The sequence below is a fragment of the Homalodisca vitripennis genome, chromosome 6 (genome assembly GCF_021130785.1).
Source record: "Homalodisca vitripennis isolate AUS2020 chromosome 6, UT_GWSS_2.1, whole genome shotgun sequence".
Classification (NCBI taxonomy): domain Eukaryota; kingdom Metazoa; phylum Arthropoda; class Insecta; order Hemiptera; family Cicadellidae; genus Homalodisca; species Homalodisca vitripennis.
In genome coordinates, this window is record NC_060212.1 from 84,741,966 (window position 1) to 84,767,658 (window position 25,693).

Below are 25,693 nucleotides of genomic sequence, written 5' to 3' on the forward strand. Positions count from 1 at the left end.
CTCTTTACTAATTATATCTCTTGTAGCACCGGTGTCTAATAAGCAGTTTGTTTTTACATTTTTACCCACTATACCTTCAATTAAAGGCATATTGTTACACTGTTTAACATTAAGTCTTAGATTAGGTTTTCTATAGTTTAATTTACTCCAATTTTTAATTACCTTAGCATAGACTCTCATAAAATAGCATTTTTTTTTTCTTACTGCATTACTATTTATAAAATTAGTATTCTTAAACTTATGAAACCGGGGAGGGATATTTTTAGGTGTTGTGTGTAATACCACTTCCCTGCCAACTAGTTTTTTGGCTTCCTAAAACAATTTTTTGCCAAGTGACCAGGCCTATTACAATTGAAACATAACTTTGGGTTTTTTACGGTAGGTCTACTATTTCTAGGTCCAACATGTGGTGGATACATGTTGTTAAAATATGTCCTACTTAAATTGTCCCTTAAGTTATCATTAAAGGTTATGTTGTTACTAGCTATACACAATTTTTCCAAATCTATAAAACAAATGGGATTGTTTTCCAAAATTAACTTATTTCTATCTGTAGGTTTAATACCTCTTTTTATACAAGTTACCAAGTCCTGTTCACTTATGTTACACAATAAAACTTGACTGAGCTCTTTGATATCATAGATGTATTCATACAGTGGCTCATCAAACCTTTGTGGCCTATAAACTAAATCTAGTCTAAGTCTTTCAATTAGGCCTACAAGGATAAAAGCACTAATTAATTCCCTGTGTAGATATTTGACATTTGGCATGACAGACTTACACTGTATTATTTAGGCTAAAAGGGGACCTTTTGCATAACAGGGTAACAATGCTAAAATTTCATTATCTGATAGGCTAGTTTCACATTTTAGTTTTAACAAAGTTTTCAAAAAGTTTATAAGCTCAGGTACTACTAAACCATTTGTTACTGTAAAATTTTGTAAATAATGTTCTACAGGGTTGTTTACCTTATTAAACATATTTAAAGTAGACATAGGTTGACTAATACAATTATTATAATACATTATAAATAGGCATTAAAGGCAAAGTGGGGGTATTGGCAGTAGGCTGTGATGTTGTTGGTGGTTGTACAGAAATAGGGCCTATTTTTTCTTTAACTGCCTGTTCCATAGCCTCATCTTGTTCTAATGATCTATTTAAATTGGCTTCTAACACTTTAAGCTGTTCTAGGTTCACTTTAGGTAGCAAGTTTTTAGCTAACTTTTGTTCAACATTTAATAGCCTACACTTTAAAGCTGATAAAGTTTCACTATGTACAGTAGTTAGTTCTAGCTGGTTGTCTAAAAATAAAAGGTTTATTAAATGTTTACATTTTTCTTGAAATTTGGTGATTTCTAAAGGGGAACTATCACTGTTCAATTCACTGCACCCATGTTCTAATAAAATCACTTTTTCACTGAGAAGTTGTACTTCCTGATTGTGATCTATTTTTAATAGGCTACTTGCAGTAGGTAAAATATTGTTTCTCAAACACTGTCTTAAGGACTTTCTAAGTTCATTTACTGTACTGTCACTATTTAATTTAACACCTCTAGATATCAGTTCAAATACTAACTCATCTTTAGACGAATACTATATTTTAATGGCAGGCATTGTGGCGTTTTCACTCAGTTTCAACCAGTTGATACATCAATAGCAGATTGGCGCAATCATTATGTGTACCGAATGACGATAACACATGAGGGTGGTGACTTCTGAGGTCCTAGTAGTATATACTCGAATAGCAAAGTTTACTTATAAGTTAAATTTAATCCGTGAAACTTACAAGCACCACTTTTAGTTGGTAAATTAAATGTATGCCTTGCCACGTTGCTGCCAATTAGATAGTTACTCCGCCGATAATTTAGTTCCGGAACATTGGATAAAAAAAATAATATTAAATTGTACTGGCTGACTTGGTTGTGAAATTTACATTATATAAAATCTAATTAACTAATTAACGGCACAAGTCTTAGTGTACTAAAGTAGGAGAGTTGCCAGAAAGTAACTTTTGTAACTAAATATAGCTTACCCCATAGATTATTAGGAAATGATTGTACTTACATCACGAAAATTCTAGGATGCATTTAAAACACAATATGAAGTAACGATATGCAATATATTGCTGTGATGGAGTTACCTAGCTGTTATCATCATTTACCTCAGGGATGCCAAGGAATATTTAATTTGGGCTGTTTTTGAGTGTCAGTAGATATGTTTGTTGTGTGAGTTTTGAGACAAATTTGGATCCAGTCTAGAATAGCGAGATTGCATGAAGCACTTATATACATAAATAATATTTTGAGATGGAACCTAAAACAGAAAACCCGAAAGGATGAGTGGAATATATTTAATGAACCTAAAATACAGTATAGAGAACAAAAATTGTGATTTCTCAAATGAATTCAAATCTCAGACATGGTGTGGGAAGTTATTCACTTTGTCAGAGTATTGTGCCGATCACTTAGAGAGTGTTTGACGTTACATGGAACAACATTACTAAGTCAATGTTTATTGTTTGATGAAATGGATGCCCCACTAAGAATTTAAACGTTCTCTTAAAAAATAACACATCCACTTAATAGATTCAATAAATGTAGAGTTTTATCCTAATATGTATTAATAATTACGAGAGTAATACATTTGTTTCATTAAGATGGAGTTTATAACATTGGCTTAATATTGTTTCCAAAAATAAACTTCAAAAGTATTTCCAACACATTAAATATGTTTTAATTAGTCACTGACTCAATCTCGAATAAAGTTATTAGTGTAATTTCTTTGTTATCTGAACTGCACTACAGACCAAGCACTTTTTACTTTTAATCACTTGTAGGCAAAATTTGTTAGTCTCTGAAGAACCTCTGCTGAAACAATAAAGAGTGTTTAAATGTGTCTACATCTGTTTAGTGCCAGTTAAATTTTAATTATGAAAAATATAACATGCATTTATCCAAATTCTTAAGTACTCCAAGAAACGTTTACAATATTTCTCTTCTTATAAATTTTCCTTGGACGTCATAGATATTTTTTTATTTATTGAATTGACTAGTCGTTCCTAAGATCCCATTTATTTAGATTATTTTTAAGAATTATTATTTATTAGTTTATTTTATTTTTATAACCCCCTAAAATAACCTATATAGATACGAGGAATGTGCTGCAACACGTATTTTTATATTCATAATACTTGTTGGTAAAAAAAGTTAAAAAATATGTTGCACTATGGTAGGTTGCTTCGTCCTTAGTCAATGTTCAGGTGATTGTGTTTGTGAAACCGACACTATATCTGCACGTAATTGTCATCTGATTCTATGCCATTACATCGCTTTAATCAATAATGTCACATAATTGGTTTACAGATACGAAAGAACCCAATTATTTAGTGGAAAGATAACAATGTTACAGATATTTCCTTAATAGTAACAAATGTTACTTAATAAAAGTTTATCTTAATCATAATCTGCATTGTGGCTGTATAATAATTACAAACAGTATTGAATAAATACGTTAGCTGATACAAAGCTGTTTCAAACTGTACAAAAGCTTTAAACTGCTAACTCGCTTATTATATATTGTGCCATATTGAAGTCGTAATAACCAGGTCAGTATGGTTACCTATCTAATTTATAGTGAATGGAGGAAGCTTCAGAAAATTTGACGTCATCTATTCTGATCAAGCATAGACGTCTTATAAATATATAAATTTGGCATGATCCTAGAATAAAATATATTGTTTATCGCGTTGACAATCAATAAAAATGTATTTAAAATCACAAAATATGCATTTATAAAAGGTATATTTTTAGGTAGTGCATTTTTAGGCACTCGCTCAAACTCGACATATGTCCACGTAGGCACCAAATTCACATATCAAAACATTAAAAAACATTACAACAATTAATAGGGTTTACCTGGGGATTACAAAATTGTTTAGGCAATAAGATTGCCATGTGTTGTCCATGAAATCACCATCGAGTAAAAATACCCAGTAATTAGGAAGGTTTCGCTTCAAACGAGACTTGAGAATTTTTATTTGTTTCATTTTTACTGCCTCAAAGAGACTATTTATGCCTCATCCAGATTGTGATGCAGGTGTTCTAAAGCTACTGTTCTTTGTTGGCTGGATCTTAAACTGTCTCAAACCTTGTCTCGTAACCATGTTCAGTGCCTATTGATTTGTATCGACAGTAAAGAGCAGTTTGCAGGACATACAATTACAAACTACGCAGTGTAAAGACGCCCAACTCACTGAAGGCATTTCGTTATGACTCTCTGAATTTTAACTTTACAATAAAGCAAAAGCACTTTTTGTAATCTGAATACTCTTTCAAAACGGGATATAAAAAGACTAAAGCTTACGGTTTAAAACTTGCGAGCGAAGCTGAGGACAACATATAGGTAAGCAATAAAATTGAAGAACTTGAAATGCACGAAATGATAGTTTGCAAATGATAGTAGGTAGTGATGTGATCTTAACAATTATTAAAAGTAGTTTACTTGTACGTATGTTTGAAACATTTTCTTTCCTAGCACTTTACATCAAACGTCGTTTGATAAGATTTTGTAATTACAAAATTAAAATCAATATATTATGCAGAAATATAAAATCAGTTTTATTGTCCCAAATACAGATTTCTTTATAAAGCAACATTCAATTATGCTTAATTTTGTTACAGAACGTACAAAACCTCTTAAACGCATTTTCGATAGCTTGGACATGAACATGTGCGTTCTTGGCCTTTCTAGATTTTTGACTGTGTGCATCGTGTTGGAACAGTTAAGAGCACGTGGCGTTGCAGGTATGGCGCACAAGTGGCTCTTATCACATCCACGTGATAGAGACCAATTTGTGCAGTTGGATAATGATCTCTATCCACAAAAGAAAAAGTAGCTAGAAATGTTCCATAGTGGTGTGTTCTTGACACGGTATAGTCCTGATACATATATCAGTAATATGTAATTTTCAATCCAGAATGGAGAGACGATTTGGTGTGCAGATGATACTGACTTTATTTTAAACCACGCACGAAACAAGAGTTGGAAATTACGTAATTCTTTTATCCAACTACATTCATATATGGATCTTTTTCTTCGAATTTAACTCACAACACACAGTTCAAGAAAGCAGAAAACCAGAACTCTGTAAATGTTTAATGCATTTTACTCTCTTGTTGAATTTATTAAAAGTCACTGGGAAGACTAAATTCAAAATTTCCTCCAAAACATTTTGCAAACTCCCATCACTGAGTAAGAACACATGATTGTAGTAGGAGTGACATTAAGATATAAGTGAGAAATAAAATGAAAAATTGAATGCCATCTGAAAAAAACATATATATATATATATATATATATATATATATATATATCAATAATAAGATTGTGGTGCAATGTAAACATTGCTCTTATGCAATAAAGTTTACATTGTTAGTGTAGGCCATAGGTAGTGTTATTATTATTTATATATGTAATAAATATACTACCTGACTCCTGGAGGACGAAGCAGCCTCGGTAAGAACAACGGTGGAAGAGGCTTTCCCAGCTGCGCGGATCACTCTCCGATTGAGCAGGGTTCGGGCAATGAGGCCGTAGAGAACACAAGAGACAAACAACGGCACCAGATAGAAAACAACCAGGTCAGTGAAGTAGTAGGGGAGATACTCGTCTCTGGGCCGTTTGAAGTCACAGAACCGCGCTTGAGGGAAACCGCGGTAATTGAGGGGCTTGGTTGTCGTGAGGAAAAGCCAGGGAGAACAATAGAGCACTGCTAAAACCCACACAGAGAAGATAATCTTCTTGGCTCGTCGTTGTGTACAGACTTTGTGAGCCTTCATAGGATGGCAGATTGCCATGTATCTGTAAACAGAAATTAGATATTTACAAAACGATTTAGATAATAATCTTAAAGAGGATATATCTTATCATTAGGAAATATTGCAGGATGAACATCTTCATTACCACTAACTCCTCTCATCGAAAGTTCAGAAGACTTAGTGATGCGTTAAGTAGGGAGTTGGAGGCATGTGGGAGCTATCAGAGTGATTAATAAATAGTCAAAATACAATTTAGGAAGTTTGGAACGTAATTAAAAGTAAGTCTGAATTTGGATCGCACCTTATTTTAGCAAGTAATTATACATCCTACAAATCATAATGGAAGTATCCTTTGTATATCATGAGTTTAATATAGCTTAGTTATTTTAGTCTACTAAACTGTAGCCGACAGTTGGATTTTATAAGCATTTTTTTTGTTTTTTTCTTAAAATGTATATAACACTTTTTTCTGAGAAATAAATTGATTATCCACAGCACTAGGTTAGGTGAGGGTCGAAATGAGTGGGTACCGGAGGGGTTAAACATATGAAATGATAACTTTTCCTCAGATCATATTTTCATAACTTGACACACTTAAAACCGATGGTTTTCGTATAAATAATATTTTATGGTTTAACATATATTTTCGTGCGTTATGATTAATTTTAAATTAATTAAGTTGTAAAAAATAGAATTTGAGTAAAGATTGTCAACTTATATACCCTTTTGATACCCTATTATTTCGACCTCCACCATAATCAGTGCAGCTGACAATTTATTTATTTCCTAGTGAAAATTTCTCTTATAATTTCAATAGTATGCAAAATGACATGGGCTCCTAGACTATTCAGATAATCTTGTGTCGCGTCTAGAAAAATTAAACTCAGATAAAATAGTTTTTATATAGCATTAACTACTCGTGATATTTATTCATGTCATCTCCAAACAAAAACTTTTTTGTGGACATCACAAATTTCACAAGGATTATCATCCCTTGTTAAATAAAATTAGAATACTGAATACATCTTTTATTTAAGTAATATTTTATACAATATTATCCTAGGCAGCGTATTCGTATCATCAACGATCACGATTCAAACAATAACTTAATTTATGATTATTGCAACTAAAACCGTCATTTCAAAACTTACCTTTCGAAAGTGAAAGCGATGAGGCCGAGTGAGGATGAGTTAATTCCGAGGTTCTGGAAGAATACGAAGAGGGAACAACCGAGATCCCCCCACAACCAGTGGTTGCCAACCAGGTAGTAGCTAAGGATCTCATTAGGAACTGAAGCGACCAGGACAACCATGTCTGCCATGGCGAGGGACACCAGGTAGCAGTTGGTGGGTGAGTGCATGCTGCGGGTCCGTTTCACCACAACCATCACCATCAGGTTACCCAAGATGCCCACCAGGAACACAATTCCCTGAGACAAAAGGACAATCTATAACGTCAATAATGATTAGGTACAAGATATCATTTGTTTGTTGCTCCTGGCTTCTGCAAAGGTATCTTTCAAGTGGCCGTGCTCGCTTATAAGTTGACGGATTACGTTGGAAATAGTACCGTTGGATTTCTCGTATAAATTTCAAAGTAGTTGATAAATTTTAAAATATAACCTATTTAATAATCAATTTAAAACAGCTGATGCCTATCAAAATACAAATTTTAGTTCCTTCCGGCTTGTGCAAGCATACCTAAAAAAAGTGATCTTGCTCGCTTGTACGTTGATGGATTTCTTGGAAAAAAGTAGCATTATAATTGGTATAAAAATGAATTAATAGGTGGTATCTATTGCATTTTTATAACTATGCAGGTTTCTTTTTGTTATTTGACTTTAAACATTTAAAACAGACGCCATTTTAAAATTGGTGGAGGGATTTCGTTAATATTCTATTTAAAAAGGTATATCATAGGTTACAATTCCCAAGTTGCATCTCTTTATCTTAACTAGTCCAAAAGATATTTTTTTTATTAAAAACACATACATACAGATAGACAGAAAACTAAAGGTTCGGTCATACTTTCATATGAACTACGCATTTTTATGTGTAGAACAAAATCACAAAGTATTGGAATACTCTTACTGAATAACCTGTATATAACTATCCTCATAAGCAGCAATACCAATTATGGGAGAGCCTAGAGGCGATGGGCAGCTAGACGACAAGAATTAGCAGGTGCGGAGCTGCCAGAGGCCGGGGGTTTCGATGGCAGGTACTCGCCAGGGGCTAGGAGGTTTTAAAGATTGAGAACTCTCGGTCTCACATTATACCACAACCTGTCAGAGATCGGAAGCCATTTGAAGACAGAAACTTAGAGCGTGTGCGAACTTGCTCAATGTATATTCTTTGCTTTTTACGGTACCAGATGGCTTAGCGTCGTAAGTGTAATTACGCCATGCTTACAAACCGCATAGGAAATGTATTTAAATGTTGTGACCGGTGATTAAATTGATCTTTTTTATTTCAAAAATTTTGGTAGTGGCATAAAAGATAATAAAATTGTTAAACTGATCAATCCTTTTGATCCGGCATTCAACCTCTCTCGTTAAATTATTTATCACAATTGATACAATTAATGTTTCGTTCTAATGCGTTTTTGCATTTATTTTCAAGACTGAGGGGAAGACAAATATATGCGTGTGAAGGGGTGCTATCGAGTTGCTTACCTGGAAGATAGTTCCAACGATACGGTAACGATGCGAGTAGAACTCTGGCACTCTAAGGCTGTCGTTGATGAGATAGAGACTGTCGTTACACCAGAGATCTCTCTCCTCAATCCAACTCATCGCTATCGTTAGGTTGTCCTCGCAATCCTCCATGTCTGCAGGCATGCAAGCTCATATAAGAATGTTTACATAACTTTCATTTAACGTGGATAACTACAGCTAGTCCGTAATGTTATATCAACAAATAACCCCTTATAAATTTGGAATGACTTTGCTCGTGCTTAAATTCTTCACTAGCTGTATCGGCGTGTATTCAACGTGTTCTCAGAACTTTCAATTTGTTGTGAAAATTTGTGTTATGAATGTACTATGGATCGTATTAATTAAAATATTTACGTTATCAGTTTAAATACTCTCTATTCTTTAAACAGAATAACTGCTCGCCTTAGAGCTGTCCATCATTCCATGAATGGAGTTAGATTAAACGATAACTTTTTCCATATCATTTGAAAACTAAAATATACTATTTTTGAAGCAGAGTTTCACTTATGACTATATTCTCCTTTCGTCATATACACATATAGATCGCAATATGATCACCTTTACACAGTTAAATCTCATTTTAATTATTTAAAGCACATCCTTCAAAATAATAAGATACGACAACTTCTTCAAAAGTGAAAAAACAAGAATATGAAGTAAAATAGTGAACAAAAATTGATAATAAATGATTATTCAATATCCTTATTGTTTATTGACCACTACCTACACTCACCACTTACAATCCGACCATAAACGACATAGAAAATAATTTCTATCTTTTTATTCAACACTATAGACTATCGTAGGATTTGACAATATCAAAGAGGAAGGGATTGAATATTTTAAAATTGGATTAAAATCTTCTTTGAATCTATGTCTTTGAAGTGATTTTTCACTACATTTAATTACTTGTTCTCATTATATTATTCATATTAGGTGCTGGCAGCAAATAATCGTCACGAACTTACTGATGTATATTATACATTTTCAAAGTAGAACTAGATTTATTAAGGAGACATACAATATTATAACGTGAGATAACATACGAAACTAAGTAATTGGGAGAAAAATAAAGAAATATACTCGTAGAAGTAACCGATTATACGTGTAATAAATTATAAAGATATCTATCGGCGTATCCTTTTTTTTCAAAATGAATAGTGTAGGAAAATACATTGGCATTATAATGCATATAAATATGTTATATGTTGACTTTCAATGACAATATTGAATGACTCCCAACTCCCAAATAAAACAATGGTATTTAGAAAATATTCGTTATCTGACATGTGGTTTGCAAACACTGAAATTGGAGGTTTGTTTCTATACAACGTTTAAAATGAAATATTTGTATCAATAATTTTACATTTAAATGATCTTAATTCAGCTTTACTCTTGAAATAGGCTATTTCTTAGAGCCCAATAATTTTGTAATCTGCATCTTCTTAAGAGTTCTCTTTAAAACATTAAACGTGGTTCAACTTAAAATGTTTGTTAAATACAAGGTAAAGCATGGTATAAACCACACAGTCAACCCATCAGTCTCAATAGATGGAATTAATTACGTAGCAATCTTTTTTAATTAACAATATTAGAATTAATTTCCGTTCATGGCGTTTACAGTACCTGGACAAAAATTATATCTAACAATATAGTTAGTTTTATATTGTGCTTAGTTGTAGTTTAAACCCTGTAAATGAACCCGAACCATGGATACCAAGTGTGTAATAAATATATATACATATATCATATTTTTGTAGTATTTTGATAGTACCTATTTGTTTAAGAGCCAACCGTTCTTCTTCATTGACTACAACCTAAGGTAAGACAACTCGAGAGTGACAAAAGTGAACTGCAGAAATAAAAGCTATTGATTCTCCCTCCAAACGAAGGGTGATTGTTTAATTATTCTCCAGTGACCTAATTAAACAACAAACGTCTTTTTAACTGCAAGCAGGGAGTAAATGTGATTTCCTAGAATTGCATTCGCCATTCTGTTTAATGAACATACAATTCATGTTATTGGTCTCTGTGTTTATGGATATATCAATCATAAGTAGAGGTATTTAATCTTGTCAGCGAAATAATCAAATTATATATTTTAATTAATAAGACAGTGTTCTTATAAAACTATATCCTTTTAAACTTTTACACAACCGCGTGCTATCTTCAAGTTGCATGTTTTGCATTACATAATTACACTTTAGTAGATTTAAAATTTGGCGTCGCCTTTAAAAGTTCATGGTATTGGCTTATAGTAATTCTTATTTTTACGATTTAAGTTTGTTTACTTCTTAGTTTCTGGATTTTAGTTCTAGTACTGAATTTGGTTTATTTATATTAAAATCTTGACTAATGTTACGTATTCTCTCCTGTATTTAGGAGTTGACGTAACATTTCGTGACTACGTCTAGTAGATATGTTATTTTCTAGACAAAGTGTTGATTCTTAGCTAGTAATTAATTTAGTCAAGTCTACGAACCATGACCTATTCCGTACTTTTGTACTGAAAGATTTCTTGGCATCCCTGAGATACTGAGATAGAGTTGGTAATAGCTTATAAAAAACATCCGGTAAAATATTCCATCCCGTTGCTATTTGTCACGTTTCAAAGGCCTCTTGGAGAAATTCTAGAGAAAAGCGTTCTATCTTACTGTTCTAAGACAGATGTCACATTGCTTCCAATATACATGTCACACAATTAGAGTAAGAATCCGATGTAATCTCTTGCATCTGTGATGAAAGTTATGATTGATAAAAGAAATTCACATCTCAGCAACTAATTCCGTCTAATTGCTCCTTGTCATAATTTAAGAATTCCTAGAGGAACGTCACTTTCTGATGTAACCTGAGAAGCAGGGTGGATTGGAAAATCCAATCCCAACTCCCTATCCTATCTTATTGCTACAGACGGATTCAACACTGGCTCCAACAGGAACAGGACTCGGACTGTTACTCTTAAGGAAAGATAGATTCCCTAGAATTTGTGATGTAGGTTATGTCAAAGTCAAAGTTTCTGTCTTGTTGCTCTATATCACGTTTCAAAGGACCATTATCTGAAACATTAAGAGTGCTTATCACAACAACTCTAATTAACATATTATAAATTTAAATAAGTACAATCTCTGCAACCTAATTATTAAGTTAACAATCACCTGTTGGTGTTTTGGCATTTTTTTTAAATATACACCGTTGATAATTTGTAAGGTTACTTGTGTGCTCTGATATTAATTTTATTTCACTTTGATCGGTATCGAATCATGCCATCTAAACATATTAAGAAGAAATATATTCATATAAATACGATGAAGGAGCACAGGATGATTAATCAGACACACTGAATGACAGGGAAACAGGGTTAACGTGAGAGGTAAGACTGGTATTATTTGGTATTAGAGACATATATAAACTATTAAATGACACCTCAAGCTTTTCTAAAGGTAAGTGAAGATCATTAGATGATATCCTCGTTTTCTAATCCACTTTAAAGTTTGTAACAATACTCTAATGACCACATTATTATCACTTTAAATATTAAAATAAATTTAATACTCGACTAGTTGAGTTTTAATAAAAAAAATTATGAAAGCGGGCGAAAATATGGAAGGAAGGACCAAACAGAGTACGCAGCGTGAAGGTATTAGTAAGTTGTCATCTGTTTGATAGTGCAAGTGACAACCGTTACCATGGAGACATCACAACAACTCGACCGGAAATTATGGAGACAGACTCTCAGGAAGTTTATGATATAATAATAGAACTGCCCACATGACCATGACCATGTTAACAATGAATACAGGTTAAAAGGGAATAGCCTCATATTATGAGTTGATTAGGTATATAGAAACATGTTGGGAAGAAAATAACTGTAACAAAGTGTTTTTAAATATTTAGTTTATTAAATTTTTCATGGTTTATAATTTCTCTACTACCCTACATTTTTAGAGTTTGAGTAACATTTTGGTGTCACAAAAGTGTATCATAAAATAAAATAAACACACGAAATGGAATAACCTGTGCTGCTCGATCAAACTTGCTTCAACATGGTCATTTGAGCTATTCTTGCGCTATTGGTGTTTATGCGCTGTCATGTTTCATACATTTGCGGTAGCAAATATTGAACAACACATGCGATAAATTTCTGTGCAAAACTCGACACTTCTAACACAGAGTCTTTTTATTTTTCAACAAATGTTTATTAAGGGACAATTCTATTGAGAATTTTTATTTTAAGTGGAAAATAGCTTTCAAAGAGAGCCGAGAGCATTTTGAAAACAAAACTCGTCAGCAAACGTTTAAAATGTGGAAGTAATGAGAGCTTTACTGTGAAAAGACTTGCAGTTAAGTGTTAGAATAATTGCAGATGAAACTGGCTTGGATAAAAATGCAACTCCTAGAATTTTAAAGGATCCTTTCCGAATGGAAATGTTATCCGTAAAATTAAGCTAGTAAACTTCTCATCTATGGAGTAAAATTTTAAGGGTTTACGACATTCCAAATTTAGTCTGATATTTTTTTATAAAGTAACAAAATAGATTATAAATCATGTTGATTTATGTTGGTTAATTATGTTGATCGTTTAATTTTGTATAGATCTGTATTACTTGCAAGAGAATGTTACTATTCCCTTAATAACGCTTCCGTCTTGCCGTTTTTTAAATTATTATTTAGCTAATTCGAACTTAAACAAATTTACTATATTTCTATGTTGTGTTCCAAATGTAGTAGATATCTGTTCTTTGTTGGTATTTGGACAATTATTGTTGTTATACATCTAAAGTTCAAAACCGTTGGTCATACAGTGAAGTTTTGCAATTCAAAACTATTTTACATATGAACTTATTAAGCAGTGATTTCCCAAATCACGGATTAATATATTAAGAAACAAGTCAATTTTCTCTCAACTCACTCGATAGTATTAACAAGAATCATAAGAAAGACCTCCCAGTGCACATTTACAAAAGACTAAAAAGACCGAAAACAAAAACCGTATGATTTTGCATACTCAAAGGATACTTTTATTCAACTTTCTATATGCAAAGCTACATTTTAATATTACAATTTTCCAAGAAAGGAATATTGGATCGCTTAAAGAAACAGTTTAATAATTTAACACCTTTTAATTTCTTTCTTTTCAATCATCTTTACTGATAAAATTACCATATAAAACGTATAGCATTTGTGTTAGTACCAACAAGTTTAATTTTACCGACAGATACTTTTAATGCCGGTGCAATGATAGATGAATCTTTATAATAAATGTTACTACCAACAATAATTCGTAAACCTCTACACGTATATTTTCATAAATGGCGTATTTATCAATCAATTTTACTTAAGCAAATTTGAATGCAAAAATTCTGGTTTTTAAGACTAGTGTTTTTATCTAAAAAGCAGTACCGTTCTTAAGGGAAAAAATTAGATTAGTTTAAGGTGTTTGAAATGTTTTAAATTTTAAGTTTTAATCCAATTTTTCTTCAAAATGATTAGAATAAAAATATCTTGTATATGCAGATCCAAAGTGTAAGAATTTTGTTTGAATATTAATATAAATAAAATTATTTTAACGTATTTCTTTGGAATATTTTCTTATGGTAGAGAACTCAAGTGGAGCAAAAGTTTCACACAGAGGAAAAAGGAAAGTTACGCAGTTCTTGAGAAAAGCCTCTGCAAAGCTCATCTTTAAACTTAGTACGGCTCTCCGAGGATACAGCAAACGTACGAACTCTTACAATCTCTGTTCTGAAAATTGTCAGCTGAAGTTCTAAGCGGTGTAGGAAATTTTTTTAAACAAAAATATAAAAATATTATTTTTAATCTTCTTACAGTACAAAATTTTAAAATTAAATATTTATTTGTAAATACGAAATATATTTTTACATTGTTGTTGTTAAAAATTTGCTAGGCATTAGAATAATAATTATTTGAATTTCAATTATATGTTTTACCAGGGCCATACCAAGAGTAGGATCCAAATCCACCCTTTCTGAAAATTACAAATAATATGTTAGTAAGAATCTTAAACAAGATATGTTCTTTTTCCATAACGTTTAAATACAAATTGCATACATCTAATTTGAAGTTTACTATAAAAGGCTATAATAAACTAAATTAGCCAAATTTTATTAAATAATAAAACAGGTAAGCAGTTAATTAAAGTAATTTTTGTAGTCCTTTTAATTGCATGTACTTAATAACCGGGTGCCGAGTGGTCTAGGACGATGGACCCTGTGGACGATGGAGGATAGGTCCCTCCTTAAATAATATTCTGTTGAAATAGGACTTTCTGTCGTTCAGAATGGTTATAGACGTAACGGATTTTCCACGAACCACTACGTAACTCAGGATGACAGAAATCCCATTTTAAAGAGAGTGCTATGACATCTCACTTATATTTCAGGAAAAACACTTGCAAAGGCGTAAATAACTACTACTGACATGTTTTGAGATTGACTCTAAACACATTAAAACTGTATCTGATGGCAATTTTTATGTGCAGATTCGAATTAAAAGAAGTTAGTTTTAAATTTTAATGTAAATAAAATTATTTCAACGTTTTCTTTTGAAATATTTCCGTCTAGTAGCGAACACATCTCAAGATACAAACTTTCACAGTTATTGTTAAAATGAACTTTTATTTTGGTTCCCAAACGTGCAAACAAAGGTTTGACTCATTTGAAGAGGTACATTGTAACTTGGAAGAAACTTTGACATTTATTTTGTACAAAAGGCACGCTTTAAAACCTAAGAGCAAAGTACTGCTACAGTACTGGAAAAGTCTTAATAACGTTTTTGTTTATTTTGTTTGTGGATATTTACCGAACCAAGGAGATTCGTCACAATATTACTATTTCTAATGTAAAATAATACGAATTAACGAAAAAATAGGCTAAAACGCTACTGTTTAGATAAACTTTTTCTATTGTGGCCTTATGAATCAATGACTCGTTCATTTTTTGAACCTACACATTTTTAAATGAATCCAAATAGATCCATTATAATGATGATTAATTAAATAAACAATACTTTAGATATACTGATTATCTGACACTATTGGTGTTAAGTAACCCAATTAAATTATGTTAAAATTGTACAAATAGTTACATAAGAACGCATTACAATAAGAAAAGCATTAGATTTGGGTAATTTCATGGACTGTGTGCATGGAATCCTAAAATGTAATATTCCTACGTATACAAAAAAACATATTAGCTATAAAACCATAAATGTGTACCCTTTCTAAGAAGTAATAGTGTGACACATTCATAAACATCCACAAATCTCTTTCAGATATTTTTGGATTATTTTTATGGTGACGGTTTATATTTACACAAGTAAAAAGCTAAATGATCAGAAACTAAATTAAATAGGCATTATTTTGCAGTCGACATTGTAATCTTTGCCGCCCGAAGGACGGGTAATAGTTATTTTGAATATGTTGCATTCTACTAGTGTATTGCTGCGAGTCAATGAAAACTTGTATTACGTTTAAATGTATTTATGGTCCTAGAGTCATAAAATTTTAACTTTCAATTACCACGACATACATTATTTACATATATTCCAATTTTCAATCCATGCATCCAATATATTAATTTATTTTATTCGCACAAATTTATTTCTATAAGCTATTGTCATTTTAAATTAGCTTTAATATGTCAAAAACAAAGTTCAAAGAGAAAATATTATGTTAGAAGTGCGAAACAACTATTGAAACATATAATTGTGAGGAAAATGTAAACTATTTTGAATAAGAACCAATAATACTCAATTAAACAAAATTCTATAATAATATGGGTTGAGACTGAATTTAATTGGCTATTAATTTCTCAACTAACTGGTGCCGTCTGATACCAAGCCATAACAATATCTAACATAGCATTATAATGTGATATTTGTTTAAGAGGATTGACTGATTTAGTTACCGTTTGTCATTAATTAACAGCAGTATTGATCTATTGCCACTAGCTATGTTGTGCACTTAATAAGCTTTAACCTTTTTGCTACTAACCAATATTTGACATAGTAAATAGCGAGTGACTGCCTATTGAGCGTAAGCAGGTTTATTGGACGGTCAGTTTTTGCCTGTCTCCCAAATAAAATGGCTAAGAGATCAGTGTGGGCCCTTCAGCAGCATGAATATTGCTCTTCATAAAAGTTACATACTGATTGAAACTACAAGCAAATCTTTAGAGAGTAAATCTGAGATTTTAAAAAAATCTTTGTTGTAATGTTTTCTATCTTGATACCACTTTTCAAGCGTTTTTCAAGCGTGATCCAATGATCCCTATTCTTGATCCCATACATACTGTGACAGGAACCGAATGAAGGATTATTTCATAAGGTTCTTTAGAAATTGTTACACTCCGATGCCGCAAATTCTGTGTATTTACAAAACCACCGAAGTGGAATGTGTCTCGTCAAAATAGAACACATCTGAGTCATTCGGCAATGTGTCAAGCAACTGCTCGTATAATGTTTTTCGTTTTAAACAATCTTGCTCCGTCGGTTTTTGGACCCCATAAGTCCATTTTACCGGTTAAAATGGGCTTATCATGGAGAATTTGATTACGCGCTAAACGTTGGCTGAGTGCAGAGTGGATGCACGAACTCTTTCCAAACTTACAGGTGATCTGTCTTTTTAACGATCAAATCCTTTTTAACTTATACTCCTCAGTATTATGAAGGCATCCACCCACAATTAAATCAAGTTTCCGATGAGTAACATGATATTGGGGAGGAGTATTTGAAGTAACGAAAAAGGCTAGTTGCATTGCAATCGCCAACTGATCGTTAGATAAATATGCCCCACGCCAAAAGTACGTTGCCGCCTCGACTAAGGCATGTATAAAACTAAGACGGGCAGACAAACAATATCCTACTCCATTCCTTCTGATACTCTACTTTTCGGCTTCAGTTATTAACCATAAACCTCATAGTAACATATTCAAAATAGTAAGAACTCAATAAATCCTTAATTTTAATAAATAAAAATTATCATTTCTACACCACTTGGACGTTGTACACATATTAGAAATCCAGGCAAGTAACTCATTTCTTACTTGTCTCTATCTTCTATCTTTGCATGTAGGCGAATATTTTAAGAAAACTAACAAAAACTTTTGACTTCTGTTTAGAATTTCAAATGATCCCTTCAGAATAAAATCTTGCTTTGATTTACCACTGCGTAATTCGGAAACGTCATGAATACAGCTACATACATTCTATTGTAATATATAATACACAACAGTTAAAATAAATAAATATACCGATAATAATTTGCCATCATTCAGTGATACAATACAATCATTAACACTTGACTGAAAAATTACGAAACTAATGCATGACTACAATCTAGAGTAAGTTAAACCAATCGTACCTGAGTATACGTAACTAAAATATTCATTCACCTGAAGTAGAGATCGGATTGGAGATATAGAAACGTAGTTTTACTGGTTTGTATTGTGTCACTGAACGATGGCAAGTGGCCGGAAAATTCCAGTTTCCCTCACAATCCTTCAAACAAAGAATACTAATTTCCGCCTCTATCAATACACGTAACTTATTGAGCAGTTTTATTACACGTAAATACTCGTAATTCCGTGCCAAAATAAATTTGTTATTCAAAGCAAATTGAATGCAGAATGAGGAATCATTAAAATTCAATCTTCACTCAACCGCAAATCACAGAACTGGACTTCATTATTCTCTTTGGGGATTACAAACTCCCTAGAGGCATCCTGAATTGATGAGAATTCAACATGAATTCTAAGTTATTGAGTAGGAAATTGAAACAGAAAATTGAAAGAAAGTGAAAGAGGCATATCACATTCACATTGAATGCCGGTTCTCAACTACACCAACCTAGACTTCCGGTTTGATTTTCCTTTTCAAGCAATGCTTCCCTTTACCACAGAAAAGTCAGATACCCATCTGTCCCTTAGTTGCAGCAGGGAGTGTTCTCTGTTCTTATGGCACTTATTAGTCAAATCCTTCAGTTAAATCGACTCGCTAGCTTCACGAGACAACCCGAGGTTACATACCATTTCTGGAAGAGTTCATTGGATATATATATATATATATATATATATATATATATATATACACGTCGAGTTATATACACGGTCATATATATATTATATATATATATATATATAACTATAAATATAACAGTTTGACGTAGGTATGTGTTAATTTTAATAGTATGTTTATATATATATATATATATATATATATATATATATATATATATATATATATATATATATATATATATATATATATAGTATTAACATTAACACATACCTTTGTCAAATGGTTCCAACAGTAGTCAATGCTACTATAGCTATAGTTAGTTGACTACTTTATCACAAATCACTCTAGATAGGTGGTCCAGTTACAGGCTGAGTACTACTAACGGAGTTTGCTCTTACTTTTTCGAAAGTATAAACATTCGCTTCCATAAACCATGAATGCCATGACTTCACACCTAAAAGACTTCATGCTACAATCACAAAGTAAGAGTGCACAACATATCGTATCCACCCCAATAAAGGGACATAAAAATGTGCCTTACTTTAATGACGCTTATTTTTGTCACGGAGTAATTCCATTATTTAAATAAGAATGGCAAACCAATATGTACTGTAAGGACTCTCTCTTTGTCAAAATTATGAATTAAATCATTTCAAGTTTCCATATTTTAATGTTATTGTTATTTAGAAACTGGACAAATTTACACGTCCTTCCATGGAATTTGGCTGAGAGTCAATGAAGCTTAACTTTTCTTATAATATACTGAGCATACACTGAGCTATTTTCTTAAAATGAGCATGAAATTTAAGTTTGCACAGGCAGAGTAGAGTTTAGTGGTGGTGTAGAATTGATACCTACCATGAGAGTTAACTATCTGGGATGTCTCGAGAAAGAATTGAGCTATAGAGTTAACATTTGGCATTCGATGGAGATCTCCCTCAGTAAGATTTAGTAGATTAACACTAAAGGTTATCCCTCAGAGTAGCCAAACCCGAGACCTGAAGTTTAGCAGGAAATTCGAGTTTTAATCACTTAGGCGCCTGGAAAATCTCTCGTCTCAATGTCTGTCCGCAGGATATTTCGGCAAAGCGATTCTATCTTTAGTAAAGCATGTTGCGCAATGCGTAAGGTGTTTGATGACTATAAGTTTCGTACTCACAAGTGACAACTATAATTTAAATTCCTTTGTAATAATCGCGTAGGTGTAACTATCTCCACACCCCATATCATCTCTTTACAAAAAATACTGAAACGTAGGCTCCAAACTGAATAAAGAACAGCCATCTAACAGTCAAACTTGGATTAAATTCATAATAATGTAGTATCATTTGTATCTCGGCATCCTGCCAAAATATTAATGTATACATGTTTTAAATACCTGTATACCTCTGGTACAGAGACCTCAGGTTTGACATTATGATTGTGTCTAAAAGGAGTATAAAAGGGATTATATAAATTAATTTTAAATTATAAAAATACACATTAAAGATTCAATGGAATACATAAATCTTTCAGCTTAAAATGTTCGTCTGGTTTTATAGTCACACCCATAGCGTCAGTTTTTCACATAGGTAGAACATTTCAGAAAATAATCACAAAGCAGGGAACAGGAATACAAAATATGGAAAACATGGAACATCTTACTATTCCATCACAACTAAAATAAGTTAACCTTAAAATTAAGGATTCCTCAAGAAAAGAACAGGACCTATTTCGTTAAAGGATTTCGTTTTACAACCTGTAAATGATCGCTCGCATCACCCTCTTTACAAAAAAACCTTTAATTAAACTGGGAAGTAAGAAAGAACGGACCAGTATTCTAGCAACGGGTTTAATGAATATTTTGTTCTCGTACTAAGATTAAAGGGAGGTTTTCCCGTAAGTGATAATAATGAGAACTCTGGAGTTTCTTGTGTTCCGTTTACCCTACTATTATTAAAGAAACTTATAGATTTATACAGTTACCCGTTACATTAAACATCACGACTATACATCATTTTTAAACGCTTCTTCATAACTGTTCAAGATATTTTTATTTGCACTGTGATATTTGAAACTAATATATATTATCTCATATTGCTGCAAAACTAATATAAATGAAAATAATAATAAACGTAATCATTACACAAAATTTCTCCAGTAAATTGTAATCGATTTAAGTCATATTACATGTAAAATTATCATTAATATATTAAAATTTAATAACTAGAACATTTAGCCTGGATATTTCAGGTTGACAATAAACCACGTAAAAATAAGGAAATTTTACGTTGAAATTAATTATTAATGAATAACGAACTATTATTATTATTATTATTATTACAAAATGGAACTTTATTGCAGCGTCTGGTAGTCTTGTTGTCTCATAAGGTTCAAAAATACCACTACATCTATTTATGTGTGTTTTTTTATGTCAAAACTATATAAAGGTTCGTTTTAAGCTTCTCCTCTTGATTTCAGGAGTCAAGTCTGAGACAGCGTCAGACACCAGGTGCTAAAATAAAAGGAAGTTGAACTGGAGCTAGAGTCAAAATTCTATTGAATCAAGCCTTCCTATCATAGATCGGAGTTTGACCATGCCCTTAAATTACATATCCGAAATTTTTTAAATTTTCTGCAGAGTAAAAAAAAAGATTGGGATGGGAATGCACGAGTTATTCTATCCCATATTTGTTGATATCATAGAAAATAAAAATATGTAACCTTTAAAATGAAAATTATCACTGTTTGACTTTCAGACTTGGACTTTCACTGCTTGACCTTCTCACTATTCACACTTTTATATATATATATATATATATATATATATATATATATATATATATATATATATTTAAATTTTCTGCAGAGTAGAAAAAAAAGATTGGGATGGTAATGCACGAGTTATTCTATCCCATATTTGTTGATATCATAGAAAATAAAAATATGTAACCTTTAAAATGAAAATGATCACTGTTTGGCTTTCAGACTTGGAGGAAAACTGTCCCAAGTCTGTATTTGACTTTGCTACTTGAACTTTGTTAGATTTTGATATTTTTGTATAAAGAAAGTATTATTATTATTATAATCTCTGAAATTCACTCTTTGCAACAGTCTAATAAATTGATCTAAAACCTAACCTGTATGTAGGTATAGGCTTGTTTTACTTCATGAGTGCATTTGTTGTACCTTTGGACAGTGTCCAGAGGTATAATAACTGAATTCCTTACTTTAAATTTCGGTTTATATATACTATTTATGTTTAAAGCTATTTGCTTAAAACTTACGTGTTTAATAGAGGTCAGTACTGAGTAATATTATAACCTGAGAAAACTTCACTAGACCATAGGGTTTTTTATACTGTTAAGCTTATAAAGATGACATTCAAAGTGTTTTCAAAAAAAGTAACGTTATGCTATGAATTATCTAAAAATATTGAAAAAGCAATTACAATTGTTAATTTTGCTGTTCAGTGTCAAGAAGAAAAACAGGTGCCAAAAGAGTAAAGTCTACGAAGGAGAACTCAGATTAAGCAATTTATTCTGGAGAAAATGAAATGTCGCTGTGACATACTGCTCTTTAGATCTCCATTGTAGAATTATTTTAAAGCCCACAAATTATCAAGTAATAAAACCATAAAAGTTGTGTTGGGATAAAATGACACTAAGAAAGTATTTAAAACGCAAGAAGAAAGGGCGTCGAAAAAAGGTAAGTCTATGATTATGACTGAAATACCTGAAAAATTGGCTATTGAAGAAGCTTAATCTAAAAAGACAAAAGAAGGACAAAACAGTGCAAGAAAAGAAGGATTCCAAACTAAAGAAAGGTAGAAGAGCATTAGTTTACTCCAACTCAGAAGAGGACCTAAATTGGACTGAAAGTTGATACTCATTTAAAGAATGAAATATTTCACTCCCTACAAGAAGATATAGCTCAGGAAGAAGAAGATGTAGCAAAACAAAGATCACTAGAAGACAGCACTTTAACAATAGGTGACTTTGTCCTAGTTAGGATGGTGGGAAATAAAAGCATTTTTTTACTGTGTAGGTGTTATTTATGATTCAGAGTATCAAGTTAAATATTTAATACAAAGTAGAAAATACAAATAACTTCAGAGGGAAAGAGAAATTATATATGATATAATTCATGACGATAAACCAATGCCAATTTTAAGTTGAACTGAGTCAGACGATCTTTAAAAATAAGTGAGTGAAAAAATACTTTTCTGAAAATGGTACAAGGTACAACACTCTTCCCTATACACTTCTTCTAAGTGATACAAATCCATTTCAATCCCTATAATTTATGAAAATATTATAGTTTTTATATTTACATACGGATGTCAAATTTAAGTTTTTTGGATATCGGGAAGTTAAAGAATTAGTGAAGAGTAAGGACTTGGCCTTTTATGTAGGATTGTTCTTAACTGAAAGAAATGTTTTTAATAGGTAAAATTCTCAATCATGTCCCTTAATTTTAAATGACTATAAGTAAGAAAATGTCCTTATTAAAAAATATTAAACACAAAATCTTAGCTTGAGTCAACGTCTTTAGTATGGCAAACAACGGAGTAAAACCGTTTTTCTAGGTTACACTACTATTATATAGTTATAAAATGCAACTTAGAAAGTTAAAAATTAAAATATTTACTTTCTATAAGTTAATTTTTATCTACCTACTAAATTATAAGCAATAATATTTTATATCACTTTGATTGCTATCGGTAAGGAAGAAATAAAAACTACTAAAACAATCACTAATCTTCAATTGCTTTCATTTCCTATAAATTTCTTTCGTTCTATACAAAATTTAAGGAACTTATTTAAAATATAAAATATATATATTTATAAATATATTTCAAAACCTTGCTAGCTTGTTTAAAAGTAAATATGAGCTATTCTTGAAACAAAAACCTTTCTTATAAGAGCAAAAGCTTATTCCCTTGTAAGTTAGAAATTTTGGAACCTTCAAGGAAAATTATTTTATACGTAGTTATTTTTTAAGTTTCTTACGTACGTTAATTTGATATTTTACATTAAAATATACGATTAGTAGTAACTCCTATGACGTTTCTTTGCAGACACATAGTCGCACTTTTTTCATTGCCTAGTTTTGGGCGTTAGAAAAATATTGAGATTTTAATTCGTTTTGAGAATATATAATGTTCAACTGCCTGCATTATTAAAAAATATTTAAGAGTATAATCGTTTGGAAATTTATATTTTGTGGTAAATTTTGTGAATAAATGTATTATTAATATTTCCTTAGTCTAAAATCATTATGTATTAAAATAATACTCTTTCCTTTGCTGTCAACTATTTAGAATTGTAACCTTCATAAATTTATGAAAGTCAACGTTTTCCATATTTAGGCTACTATGGAAGTCAATCCTGTACTTCACTTTCATACTTATTATAAATTCAAAAATTTTAAATGGTTTTGTACTACTAATTAGTAAATATAATGCAAAAATGTAGAGAAGCATATATTATAATGAATACAAAAAATAAGCCTTAGGAATACATTATATTTGGTTTATAGTGTAAAATTATTGTTTTAGTAAACTGAAAATTTAGTATTAAAAACATTACTTAAATTATTTATTCGGTATTTAATTTTTGTTAACTGAATACCTGTGTAGTTTCTTCAAAGCACTTTTAGTATTACATTTTTAGGCGAAGAAAAATATTCTCAATATTAGAAATTTATAAGCTTTTTAGTTTAAAAATAAAACAATAATCCAAAGAGACATGTTAACGCGTCCAAGACCCAAGGTTTGCATTGGACTACAAATAATCATCATAAATGTTTTAATTTGTAGATTTGTAAATAAATTTAAATGTAAGTTTAGCGTACCATGTTCATAAATTATCATAACCTCTAAAATGTTATTCCGTATTTTGAAGCATTTTAATACTAAATAACTATTTTATTAAATCCATTTTATTAATATTTTTATAATATTACACTCCTCGAAATTGTTGACAATTGTTTAGAAAATTAATATTGAGAGACATTTAGTTATTTTCAAATAATACATGAACATTAAAATTGTTGAGACTGATCATATTTTCTTAATGGAAAAGAATATAAAATGTTTTAAATCTAAGCTAAAAAGAAAAAATAGAAAGTTTTTATTATGCTCGTACATATAGGAAGATTACATCAACTTCCTAATTAATTCCCTGATAAAATTTTAGTTATAACACAATGCTGTGAGAATAGATTAGGCTTATTGGAGAATGCATTGCGTTACTTACTTCAGAATTTGTTTTCAAATATTTCTCGATTCACTATAAACATAGACACAAGGAGCAGAGCGAGAGTGTAGACTACAGACTACGCGGCTGTCTGCCGGGAACTGAGGTAGGGTGACCATTCCACCCTCAACCACCCACCACACACACGCACACCCACACACTCACGCACATTGAATATACTTTATGTGCATACTTCCCCAAATTTACTACAAATCTTTTGAATAAACATGCACGGAATTTGTTACTTAATTTATTCGCCTATACAAGAACAAAATTTTTTCTTGGTTGTAAGTTTTTTATACTCTGCCATAATATCCATGAACTATTGGAAACGTTTATTACAGATCAAATGAACATAATTTATTTAAAAAGTAAATTTAAACTGTCAAAGGGAAGAAGTGGCAACCAAAATAACTACAGTTTCATCCAATTACAACAGATTTCTGTCAACGCCGTATCCATTACCAGTTGAAATTCTGAACCAGCACTTATCTGTTTTGAAGGAAGGGTAAAATATTAGTGTATGCAGATCCGAAATATGGGCTAAAGATAATACTGTTGGTTGTTAGATTCCCGAAGTTTTCAGGTATCAAATAATAAAATGTTGTTTCTTCTGGGCATTAAGATTCTCTTAACTGTGTTACTGATAAAATATTATTACTTGTAAACATATTTTGTGCAGTATGTTGATGAAAAGACTCTGTTTCGATAGCAGATTAAAATTAACCCTGGCATGGCAAAGTAATCTTATAACAAAAAACAATTCAACCTTCTCAATCTAAAGACAACGGTTTATCCAAACATATTATCTTGATATTTTGCCCTCATAAGATGATTTCAATAAATAAACAATATGACAAAACAATTACTAATTACTTCTTGTACTG

At 31.4% G+C, this 25,693-nt stretch overlaps 1 protein-coding gene across 1 annotated transcript in view; it reads right to left on the reverse strand.

Moving 5' to 3' along the window:
• Nucleotides 1-25,693, reverse strand: part of LOC124365447 (thyrotropin-releasing hormone receptor-like) — an 82,748-nt gene that overhangs the window by 11,963 nt on the left and 45,092 nt on the right. Inside the window, exons 3-6 of the mRNA XM_046821429.1 lie at nt 8,696-8,741; nt 8,491-8,540; nt 6,968-7,245; nt 5,487-5,859 (exon numbers count right to left, since the gene is read on the reverse strand). Of these exons, the coding sequence (XP_046677385.1) occupies nt 5,487-5,859; nt 6,968-7,245; nt 8,491-8,540; nt 8,696-8,741 (747 nt within the window). The remainder of the gene's footprint in view (nt 1-5,486; nt 5,860-6,967; nt 7,246-8,490; nt 8,541-8,695; nt 8,742-25,693) is intronic.